Consider the following 11921-nt stretch of genomic DNA (forward strand, 5'->3'; position numbering starts at 1 on the left):
TCAATCCTAGACCGAATTAGGACGCGAAACCAATAACCTTCCTCGCCCCGAGAATTATACGAGCTGTGCACCTCGAACAACCCAAGTATTTTGTTCACAAGTTCCAGCGTCGTCCCTTCGCGCCCGTCGCTTTGGAGCTCCAGCTCTGCTCCCGCTTTGCTTCGTCTTGATTCCTCTTCTTCGGTATCGCTTTCACGACATTCATAGCTCAACCGATATGGAAAACCAGGTGCGACCATTCATCCATCTGCTTCGATTTACAGTGCCCCCATTACTCGCTCCTATATACTCGGAGGGAATCGATATCCCCGTCTCCCTTGATGCCGCGCTCTCTCTCTACACCATCCCTTCCTTACACTGACTTGACCTCTTTCATAGAGCCTGAGATCCTCGACAATGCAACGGAGCCAGCTACCGCGGCCTGGTAGCGTCTTTGGCTTGGCCGAGCTGAGCGATTCTCAGAGCAACGCTCGCCTTCCACCCTCCAACCTCCCGCCTCCATCCAAGATTGGGATGCCGAAGCGAGAGACCCCTCAGCCCGGTATGCCGACGTACCGTGAACATATTCCTTTGTTTTTAGTGTTGCGTCGGTGGCTTGTCTTGGTTTGTTGTCGCTGACATGTCCTGTTTCTGCTGCAGCGTTCAACCCAGAGCCCAAGCGAAAGGCCTTTTATGAAAGAGCCGGCGAACAACATCTCGAACAACCACCAGCCGTCGCGACCAAGGCCGTCCCACGCGCGAATGGTCACATCAAAGGACAATCATTATCATCGGTAAGTTGAGGGTTGCTTTTCTGCCTCTAGTATTCTTTTCCGCAATCGCCCAGTAGACTATTATCGAGGAATGGTCCCCTCTACCGTGTCGATTTCCAACCACGCCAAATCCCTCCGATCGATACTCCCACATGCGCCATCTTGCCAGACAATGATATCGCAGTACTGGATGTGGCTTCATCTGGCAGGAAACTTTCTCTGGGCTGGCTGTCTCGTTTGGCGATGCCTTCAGTCGATACTGTTAAGACGACATGTCGTTCCCGGCGGATCACCACGAAGAGGAGCCAACGGAGGAAGGACGCGTTGGCGGGTGTATCGGTTCCATCATCGATAAGAATGGAAGGCTGAGCGCTGAGCCCATGCTTCTGTTGCGCCATGACAGCCCTAGGAACCAATTTTCGGCGAGAGGTCTCGTCTCCGTTCTCACGGCCAACGACCGACTACGCCCATTGACCAGACAGCCGTCGGTGGCGGGAGACGATGACGAATGGGGGAGAGCGTCCACGGAGACTGCTCCTGTATCTCTTGTTCTCGTGCTATTCAAAGAAAAGACACGACGTCCCCTCGCGCACAAGTACTGACAAGTCCTTCCTCGTAGTTCAAGAGCGTTTACTCCTCTCGCCACACATCCGGTCTCGCGAGCTCGGCGGCATCGCGACATGCCTCTAACAGCAGCTTCGCAAGTAGCGTCGGACACGGCCGGTTCGCTCCCTCCGATCGACCCAAGACGGCCGTCTCGAACAGCCGATCCGTTTACGGCCGAACCAAAGCCGTGCCGGCAACCGCACGACCTCAAACGGCTTATGGGAGTCGCACAGAAGATGATTCTATGCAAGGAAATGGGTATAGTGGTACGGCAAGCCCATCACAACTGTGTCAGCCCCAACCCTTCCGCCTCAGCTAGGCGCAGAGCAGGAAGGCCGGGAAGCCGTCACGCTCGCCATCACCTCACCTCAACCTTGGAGAAGTTTCTCTGGAAGAAAAGTTCAGCGCCCTGTCGGTTCGCGACTCAGGCGCAACCATGTTGTCCTCGGCGGACCGAGTGGTCTCCGGGGGCGACGACAACGCCCGGTCAAGCATCACTTTCACAACACCCATTCGGATCCCAAACATCACTTTCACCACACCCACCCGGATTCCAAGCATCATTTCCACCACACCCACCCGGATCCCCCGTGCACAGCACAGCCCAAGTCGGGCTGGGGGTACAGAGCACATGCAGGCCAAAGTGCGGACCAAGGCGTCGCAAAAGAGCAGGAAACGGCGTCATCACCCAGTACCAACCATCGAGACAGAGCGCATGAAAGCAAAGATAGACTGGATGGGTGATACGTGCCGGGAACTGGCCTATACGTCGCCCATGAAATCACCGTCTCCTTTCAAAGCTGAGTACTTGACCAAGTATACTAACACGACTGGATTTGTAGTGGTGGACGTGGACGAGAAACTGGTCGAGGTCGACGATACGCTGCGACAGATGAAAGAATTCATGGACAGCTCAATGACTGATCGAAAGGCGGTAGACGATGCCCTGGAATGGCAGAAGAAGCGAAGTAGGTTTCATCTGTTTGGGTCCTGGCAGCCAGTGGGGGGAACAAAGGTTGGAAGATGCTGGGCTAACCCCTCCCCTCACAGCGACCGAAGTCGAAGCCGAACGAGACCGACTAGACGGGCGAAACCAGACACTGCAGGCGGATCTAGACAGCTTAAAGGAGCGGTTCCAACAACTCACGTTCGACTTGGAAACGGAGAGACGAAACCACAAGTACGAGCTCGAAGACGAGTCGAGGCGGCACCGGCGCGAGCTAGAGGAACTTCGAAAGGAACTGCAGGAGGAGACGGAGCGGGTGCAGAAGAGCCATCGGGAGGCGATGGAAGCGCTGGACCGGCACTACCGGGTAGAGCTGGAGGAGGAACGCGGCGTCAAGTCGAGGGAGGTGGAAGAACTACGACTCAAACTCGGCAGCGAGCAGCAGGACCTCCACGTCGCGCTCCAAAAGAAGGAGCGCGAGTTGTCGGACATGGGTTCGCAGCTAGAGGCGTGGAAGGGGGACTTTGACCGGGAGCAGGCGCTGAGGAAGAACCTCGAGGGCAACATTTCGGAAATGGCGGCGAGCAACATCACGCTCGAAGCCAAGATCAATTCGCTCAAGTCGCAGGTGGAGTTTCTCGAATCGGACAGCAAAGCACAGTCGGACTCGTTCGCCAGCATGGAGGCACGGCTGCAGGACGCATTGCGGGCGGCGGAGGAGGCTCGGCAGAAACTCATCCGGGAGGAGACGGAGCGGCGTATCTTGTTCAACAAGTACCAAGAGCTCAAGGGCAACATCCGAGTTATGTGCCGGGTGCGGCCGGTCCTCGGCCCGGGCGAGGGCGAAGGCGCCAAGATTACGTTCCCGGACGATGACAAGACATCGGCGGAGATTGCGGTACAGGGTCCGGAGGAAACGAGCAGCCTGGGCAAGGTGACGCGGAAGAACTTTTCGTTTGAGTTCGACCGGGTGTTCGCGCCGGGGGCGGCCAACCAGGACGTGTTTGACGAAATCTCCCAACTGGTACAGAGCGCGCTGGACGGGTACAACGTGTGCATCTTCTGTTACGGCCAGACGGGGTCGGGCAAGACGCATACCATGTCATCAAGGGACGGGATGATCCCGCGGGCAACGCACATGATTTACGAGACGACGAAGAAACTGCAGGAGAAGTCGTGGACGTACAGGATGGAAGGGTCGTTTGTCGAGGTATACAACGAGGAGCTCCACGATCTGCTGTCGCCACACGGGCGGGACGGTGGGCAACAGCAGGCGAAGAAGCTGGAGATCCGGCACGACGAAGCGCGGAAGCAGACGACGGTGACGAACTGCAAGACGGTGGAGCTCGACTCGGCGGACAAGGTGGAGGCCATGTTGGAGCAGGCGTCGGCGAACCGGGCGGTGGCGGCAACCAAGTCGAACGAGCGGTCGTCGCGGTCACACAGCGTGTTCATCCTCAAGCTGGTGGGGCACAACGCGGCGACGGGGGAGCGGTGCGAGGGGACGCTGAACCTGGTGGACCTGGCGGGGTCGGAGCGGCTGAAGCAGTCCGGGGCGGAAGGGGAGCGGATGAAGGAGACGCAGAGCATCAACAAGAGCCTTGCGTGCCTGGGCGACGTGATCGAGGCGCTGGGACGGGGCAGCGGACATGTGCCGTACCGGAACAGCAAGCTGACGCACTTGCTGCAGTACTCGCTCGGGGGGAACAGCAAGACGCTCATGTTTGTCATGGTGAGCCCGTTGGAGGTGCATTTGAAGGAGACTTTGACAAGTCTGCGGTTTGCAACCAAGGTGAGTTACCTGCCTTTCCCTCTGTCTCGGCAAGGAAACGAAAGGGACTGGAAGACAGAAGCTGACAGATTGATGAACAGGTACATAATACCCATATAGGCACAGCCAAGGCGACGAAGAAGGTGTCGGCGTAGAGAGAGACGATACTATAAGGCGACTCTCGCCCGTCTCCATCTCTCGCGCAAAGATGTTTTTCGTTTCTTCTTCAGTTATACACGGCATTCAGGTGTTGTTACTTTGTGGAGTTTTGGAGCGGCGATTCTTCAAGAGATCGACCGCATCGGGGATGTTTGGATACGAGGAAATGAAGTCGGAGGTTCTGCCACGAAGTCCTACCATTGTCGAGTAGATGCAGCACAGTTCCTGGGGTTGTATGAGCTTGATTCCGGGGGAGGGGTTCAAAGGTGTTGAATGATGATGGTTATGCCATTGAGCTTCTTTGGAGCTGGTCCATGACATGCACATTTCCTTTCCACTGACGTCAATACCCATTACGTTCTTGCGCTTGCTGTTGCTGTTGTTGTTGCTGTTGCTGTTGGTGGTGACTACCTAGACGGGAGGCTACGGCGGGGTCAGGTCAGTCAACGGAAGGAACGACTGGAGAGCCGTGTAGGGACAGTATATTTACTATGTACTCACTGTGGCTGGGGTGTGGACCGCCATCGCGTGTCGTCGCGTCCTACCTCCTAGAGGTAGGTACAGTGGCTCAGCAATAATTTCGACGGATTTCTACCTTTAACGCGTATACTAATAGCGGGGAGTTGTTAAGAATCCGTCGGAATTTTTGCCCAGTGACTGTAAATACCTACGAATAGGTACCTAGGAATGATAAGTGATAAGGTAAGGACATAACTCTTAATTCATTCCCATTCCTTCTCCCGACGACTCTCCAATCCCTTCACAGTGCTTCAATACCACGATCCAACTCATTTATCCCCATTCGACGAGGCTGAACACGGTCGTCGGCGCCTGGGTTTTCATTTCCTACCCCGAGACGAGCCGGGAATCGGCATTGCGTGCGTGGCCTCTGCCAACCCACAACAACAAGCACGTCTGTCTAGCATGTCTACTTGACATTCACTTCTCGGCGCCGCTTCATTCTCTCTGATTATCTTTTTTCTCTTTCATTGTCATCATTGTATTCCGGGAGGATCTTTATACCCAGCCTTGCTCTCTTATCTTAACTCTGCGACGGCCGCACCCTCAAGTCTGAGCTCCAAAGACGTTCCGTCGCAGAGTCAACCTTCAGCCTGGTGGGGTTTTTTCTTGTATAATGATAAAAGGGACATCGGCTCGCTTCTTCTCCCGTTGCTGTGTCATTGCGTCTTTCAATTACAATTCTTGCGCCGCCGCAAAGACAACCTAAGAAAGGGAAGAGACGCCTGCGGCTTCGACGGTGCCACTACGACGACGACCAATCAGGGCCGTCCAGTCGGCAGCAAAGCTTCACCCACATGACGCACCTCCCACGCGGTGTCAGGCCGGGTGGCCTCAAGGCATCAAAGTGGGCATCCACTCCGGATTCTTCGACATCATGGGCCACTCGCGGGCCCTCCCACTACGTCCCACGATCTTCGGCCATCAATCCGGCAGTCCCTATCGGCTCAGATGACCCCTTCAACTCGGCCGCCCCCGACAACAATGACCGATGGTGGGAGAACACGCCTACCCCAAAGTTGAAGCGGGAGCTCGCCGCCCCTTCCGGCACTCGTGTTCGATCTGGTCCCACAGTTCCTCCCGGGAGCAGTAACGACCTCGTGTCCGCCCAACGACAGTTTCTCCGCTACGTCCAGATCGTGCGCCGCATGAAGTGGAAGCTTCCCTACCTCCAACACGGCTACCATCTTGCCGTCGGCGCGGGGGGCCCCGACCTGCAGTCCTCCTGCATGGATGCGGAACAGCTCGCTCGCCGGGAGCACGAGAGACAAGAGGCCGAGCTGATGTTCAAGCTCGACTTTTACGAGTATTACATGCTTCTCGAGAGAGCCCTTGTCCATCTCCTCGGCGTGTTCGGCGTCACCATCTCCCCAGGCCGCTCCCATACGAACGGCAACGGCCGGACCCACGGAAACGCCAACGGCACCACCGCAAGGGGCACGCATCAGTACCACCAAAACGTGCTGGCCGCGCTGGACTCCAAGCAGAACCCCCTACACGCGGCCCTGGGCGCCGGCGAGGTGCGGCAACACCTAGGCCGCGCCAAGGAGCTGCGGAACCGCTGGAAATACGTCGACGATCCGGCAGAGGCCGGCGCCACCCGTGCCAGCGCCAGGGGAGAAGAAGAACCCAACCGCGTCACAGGCCGCGCCCCGCTGGAGAGCTACGACCTGGACTCCATGTTCACATCCATCTTCGACGGCTTCGACCAGGGGTATGCCATCGCCGAGGCATGGATAGACGACCTCGCCCGCCGGGCCGATATGGTCCCCGGCGCCTGCACTCCGGCCATGCAAGCCAAAAGGTTGGCCGAGGAGGAGGCCGAGTTTGATTTCATCGTCGATGCCATGGATTGGGAGGCCGTCTAGGAGACTCCCGCCCATTCATCTCAGCCCGTGCCGTCGGCTGCTCACTACGATGCCCTGACCCCCATGTTCGTTGGTCAAATGCGATAAGAGAGCGGCTATGCTTGCTGATTGTTGGTTCCAAATAAGCATAAAGCACATGAAGCATCGTGTTTTTTTTTTCTGCTAGGGGAGTTTGGTCAAGTCTGTAGACGGAGTTCAGGTCCATGAAGCATATATATATGGTCTGCGGTCCCATGGCTGAAGGCCCCCAGCCTGGATACATTGCGCGTCTGTCTTGGAAATAGTCGTAATTCCGGTGTTGCGTGTGGTGGAGACCTCGAGGCAGGGCATGGGATTCCGTACCGGTTTGATCGTGTGCATGTTGACCCCTGACTGGGTTGTCTTTCTCTGGGAGAGGGTTTGGTTTTGTGTATGGAGTAAAGGTAGCTCTTCCTTTATATGATACCCCGGGCATATTTACCCCTGACTTTCCGCCTCGCCCGAATATTCGCCCTCGGTTTTTGAAGACGCTGCTCGCCTGGCGGTATATTCTTGTGGAAACCAGGTTTACACGTGTATTATTCTGTACCGTTTTCCATCCAGAAACACTGTCCAAGCGCGTCCTTGTCAGGATCCGAGATTCAAAATGTGGAATCGTCCAATATCTAAAGAAAAGGAAAGAAAAATTGGTATAACCCGCCGCCCATGCCTTTATCCCATGCCGAGGCTAGCGCTCGACGCCTTCTTCGCCTCCTTTCCCTGGACTACATTGGAGCCTTGGTTCCGCCAAGGGTAGAGGTATTGTCATCGATCCCTCCCAGTCGCCCGGGCTTTGCACCCAGCATCATGATCGATCTTGTCCTCGTCATTTACTCCTACTCCGACTTGATTCCACGGGGAAACCCCCTTTTAGCTTGCCATCCCAACAACCGATGCCAATTTCCCCCTACGGTCGACGCGCCGTCCCCTTTCCCTCGAGCAATTCACACGCCTCGCGAATCTTCTCCGTGGTGCCCGCGACCCTCTCCCACTCAAAGAGGTCAAAGTGGTGGCCGTCCACCTCGATGATCTTTCCCAGGAACCCCACGTGGTAGCGGCTCCAGCCCAGGTCGTCCCGGTCCCGCAAGACGTCGAGGGTGCAAATATCCCCTTTCTGCTTCGTGGGGACGTAGTCTCTAGCCTTGAGGAAGACGGTCGGCGGGGGACCATAGGGGACCGAAGGCACCGGCATCTTCGAGGTTGTCATCGTCGCCGCCTTTGTTGCTGTTCGTCTCAACCTATTCACGTCGTCGTCGTCGTCGTCACTATCGCCGCGTCTCGGCGCCTCCGGCTCGGCGGTGACGACCTCCCATCCCCAAGCGGGCGGTTCCCACTTCCGCACCATCTCAACCGCGGCTCTCATGGCCCGGCGTGCGAGTCGCTCGTTCACGCGTACGGGTTCCCCTTCCTCGTCGTCCCAGAGGCGTCCAACTGGCTGTCCTCCGGGACGCTGTACCGAATCGATGGACAGGGCCGCATCAGTACCGCTTGCGCGTAGGGGACAGATCGAGTCAATCAGAAGGAGCCCCATGACTTCGACGTCCGGGTCGTCCTCGAGGAGCCACGCCACCTGCAGCGCCAGCATGCCACCGAGACTCCAGCCGCCCAGGAGGATGCGCGGGCGTGCGGGGAAGAAAGGGAACCCGTACTGTGGTCGGGAGACGGATTTCTTGGAGGACGCGGTAACTTTTGGGAACGAAGGGGAGCGGACGGTACGCCGGATCATGGTGGCGTAGGTTTCGGCCATTTGTGGGAGGCCGCCGGGCCAGGGGGCGCCGGAGCGGAAATGCGGATTGGCGATGCCGTAGACGGGGCGGCGGAGGGGTTCCAGGCAGTGGTAGGGGAAGGTAGTGCCGCCGCCGTCGTGGATCAGGACCAGCGGGACGGTGCCTGGGTCTGCAAAGTACGGGTGCTGAACCACTTCGCATTCTCCTGGCGGAGGGGCCATGACTGCTAGACTGGACAGGCCAGGAAACTGCAGGTGGGTGGCTGAAGACTGGGAAGGTCTATCTCCCTGGAACTGGGGGTGGGAAAATATTTTCGTTTCGGAGGTGAGAAAGTATCGGAGCAGCTACTTCGTATGCTGCCTGTCGCGAAATACTAGCCACGGGAAAGCCGACAATCGTCTGCCTAAGCGCTGAGTGGAGGTCTTCCAAGATGTCGAAGATGGATCTAAATTGCCGTACCCCTGGTGGCTCGATAGAAGGAAGAGAAGAGGGGAAAGGGAGAAGGAAAAGAGAAAGAGGAAGAGGAGAGAAAGAAACAAACAAGGATATAGGGAACAAGGACCCCGAGAGGAAAAGAGAACAGCCGGCTGGCAGTTGAACCGCAAGGCGGGACGACAGCGCCATATTTGCACGGGTAGATAAGAAGGAACGCAAGGTAATGGGAGGGCAGATCTGTCCGAACAATGTCCGGACTGCCCGACGCAGCCGATTTGGCACTTGCGGGACTCTCCGCCGCACACCCAAGTGGCCGGTTCCGAGATCGCCGTATCCAGCCGGAAGCCACCCCAATCCAATCGGCCATTCGCTTAATGATACGCTCAGGTACAAGTAGGATGGCCCTTCGAAATCAGACTGTCGATATTGACAAGCTGAAATGGCCAAGAAAAAAAAAAGAAAAAAAAAAGACTCGTCTCAGGAAAATCCGGCCCTGTTGTCCCAGGCAGATCTGACCTGAGCGGCTTCGGCGCATCGTGCATATGCAGCAGGATGACTGGCGGAGAGTGCAACTCATCCCATGGAGGATTCAGCCACAGGACCCATATTCGTAAACCTACGTCGTACGGCATGCCTAGCTTCCTTCCACCACACATCACACCCTGGGCTTCACCCTCAAATACACCTTCTTTTCTGGTTTGCTTGCCGAATGCTTGTTCCGATCGAAAAGTCCGGCCAGCGATGACATGTCCCGTCTCTCCTCATCGCACAGTTCGAAATCGAAATAGGCGACGAATACCGCCGCCGTGATGGCCATTTCCATCTTGGCAAACTTTATCGCCAAGTTAGTACCAACATAAGCGAGAAAAAGAGAGAGAGAGAGAGAGAGAAGGGTAAATTCAATGCAACAATGCAACGCACCCTCATGCCGAGACACGGGTGTCGTCCCGAGCCCCATCCGATGTAACCGTGGGCGCCGGCCTTCTTATCATCCTCGCGACCCGGCAGGTACCGGTTGGGATCCCAGCGCTCCGGCTCCGGGTAATACTTTGGGTTCATCAGCAAGTCGTCAAAGTGGTACACCGCAAATGCGCCCCGAGGAATGACCTCGCCCGAGTCGCCGATGGGCACGTCGCCGTTACTCAGGTTCTGACGGAACCCGCAACCGGTGATGGTGAACCGGATGGTCTCACGCAGGGCCAGGTCGATGGACGGGAACTCGGTCTCCCATTCAGCAAGCGTGACCCGCGCCAGTGCGTCTGCGGCGGTCTCGTCGTCCGACAGCCGGTGCCGCGCCACGACGGCGTCCACCTCGCTTCGTACGCGGTCGTACCATCCCGAGCCACGACGGCCGCCCGCGCCTTCAGGGGTACGGGAGAGGTGGCGGTCGTGGGCGAGGAAACATAGTAGCCAGGCTGCGTTGATGCCGCTGTTAACGAGACCAGCGAAGAGGGAGGCTACAATGGATTCGACGATGCCGATCATGTCCTCGCCCTGATCGAGGAGTTCCTGCAGCCCGTCGTCGCCCCGACGGCCTTCACGGCGTCGGTCGGCAACGATGCGCTCCAGGATACGATACATGCGGTAACCGCTCCACAGCTGCTGGGCCTGAGCCAGGCTGGGAAGCCAGGGGAAGATGACCCTGGGGGCGGTGGCGCCCGAATCGATGGCTTCGAAGAGGGAGAGCGTGGTGCGCAGCTGATCAGGATCGGCTGCGATTTCGTCACAGCCGACCGTGCGCATGGTCAGCCGGTAGATAAGACGATACATGTCTTCGAAGGGGTCCATGACAACAGAACCAGTATCACCGCCACCTCCCCTCGCGACGATGTCTTCCATGGCTTCGCGTGAGTCGCGGACGTAAACGGATAAACGGTGGCTGAGGAACTCGCGCTTCAGGAGCTTGTGGATGTAGCGCAGCAGTTTGGAGCTGGCCCCGTCCCCATGAAACGGGTCGCCCGGTTTCACGGCGGGCTGGGCATTGAAGAGGACGGCATAACCGGCGGCGAAGTCGAGGTCGCGGCTTTCGAAGAAGGCGCGCCGGCCGTCGGGTCCGGACAGCCCGATGATCTGTTTCTTGCCGGCGTAGAAGGCGAATTGGCCCGACGGAGAGACGTCACGGGACTGGCTCAGGAACTGGCCTCGGGCGGTGAAGAAACGCAGGGCGCCGAGAATCGGAATCGATTCGACCAGAGGCGGTGCCTTGGACGGGAACGGGTCCCGGCGGACAAGCCCAATGATTCCGTACCCCAGCAACGTCAATAGGAGAACGTATACACTGGTCGGCCATGTCGAGGGAGACAGGAGAGCCTGTATGAAGCTAGCCATAGCCATGGCCATATGTAATGATGGCGCTGGGCGCTGGCCTCAATGTCCGTTTGTGCTTGAGGGCGGATATCGATAATGTGTTGGGAGTCAGAATGACACAACTTGACTCTGATCTAATGACAAGATGAGGGCAATGGATTCGTATGTACGGGAGGAGGAGGATAGATAGGTCTCTACCTTGGTAGTAAAAAATAAATTAAAAATAAATACAGATATTCGGATGAAGCAGATGCAAAGCAGGGGCGGGGAAGGACGGGGAAGGACCTTTCATCCCAGTCGTTATCATCATACACCTAACCGATCCTACCTGCAGTACCTATCGGCATCGTACCCTCCTGTCCGATGGTTAGGGAAGGAAGTACTGGGTAGGTGGGTAGGTAGGTAGGTATGACAAGAACATGAGGCCCTCGTACCAGAACCCAATCCGAGCTCATGGTCCCTGCTCTTTGGTACTAATTGAAAGTATCGTCGCTACACTACAGTGCAAGTCAAGGTACCGTACCTACCTAGGTAGGTAAGGTAGCGTTGAGTTCTAACCGACCAGAGCCAACGGCCAGCAGCCATAATCTTGCATACGGAGTAGGTACGACATCACCCACCTCGCCTACATCTAACCGACCCATCTTGCAGATACTACCCTGCATAGGCGCCAGGAGTATTCGATTCTTCACCAGTCCCCCTGCCTCGAACAGACTCGTCTCCACACTGTCTCATGTCCACAAGTCATCATCGTTCTTTTCCGCTGCCTGTATTTTCTGACAACCAGCCTCCCGCCCCCAAAGGCAGGATGAA

General features: G+C 57.0%; 4 protein-coding genes across 4 annotated transcripts; 2 read left to right on the forward strand and 2 right to left on the reverse strand.

Moving 5' to 3' along the window:
* Positions 1 to 10: 10 nt before the first annotated feature.
* On the forward strand, positions 11 to 4733 carry ACRALDRAFT_1062613 (uncharacterized protein). Its single transcript, XM_071016636.1, has 7 exons — positions 11 to 229; positions 379 to 541; positions 640 to 773; positions 1372 to 1624; positions 2201 to 2326; positions 2409 to 4096; positions 4177 to 4733. Exons 2-7 carry the CDS (start codon positions 397 to 399, stop codon positions 4228 to 4230), a joined length of 2400 nt encoding a protein of 799 aa, XP_070875963.1. The 5' UTR covers positions 11 to 229; positions 379 to 396; the 3' UTR covers positions 4231 to 4733.
* Positions 4734 to 5859: 1126 nt separating this feature from the next.
* On the forward strand, positions 5860 to 7086 carry ACRALDRAFT_2121435 (uncharacterized protein). Its single transcript, XM_071023833.1, has one exon. The coding sequence runs from the start codon at positions 5902 to 5904 to the stop codon at positions 6619 to 6621; it is 720 nt and encodes a 239-aa protein (XP_070875964.1). The 5' UTR covers positions 5860 to 5901; the 3' UTR covers positions 6622 to 7086.
* A 75-nt stretch (positions 7087 to 7161) lies between these two features.
* Positions 7162 to 9148, reverse strand: ACRALDRAFT_2052754 (uncharacterized protein). Its single transcript, XM_071021653.1, has one exon. It carries the CDS (start codon positions 8585 to 8587, stop codon positions 7547 to 7549), a length of 1041 nt encoding a protein of 346 aa, XP_070875965.1. The 5' UTR covers positions 8588 to 9148; the 3' UTR covers positions 7162 to 7546.
* Positions 9149 to 9361: 213 nt separating this feature from the next.
* Positions 9362 to 11263, reverse strand: ACRALDRAFT_1049180 (uncharacterized protein). Its single transcript, XM_071015582.1, has 2 exons — positions 9723 to 11263; positions 9362 to 9633 (listed from the first exon to the last, which is right to left on the reverse strand). The coding sequence occupies exons 1-2, from the start codon at positions 11139 to 11141 to the stop codon at positions 9457 to 9459; spliced, it is 1596 nt and encodes a 531-aa protein (XP_070875966.1). The 5' UTR covers positions 11142 to 11263; the 3' UTR covers positions 9362 to 9456.
* Between the last annotated feature and the right edge of the window lie 658 nt (positions 11264 to 11921).

This window comes from Sodiomyces alcalophilus, assembly GCF_042370955.1.
Source record: "Sodiomyces alcalophilus JCM 7366 unplaced genomic scaffold ACRALscaffold_3, whole genome shotgun sequence".
NCBI lineage: Eukaryota > Fungi > Ascomycota > Sordariomycetes > Glomerellales > Plectosphaerellaceae > Sodiomyces > Sodiomyces alcalophilus.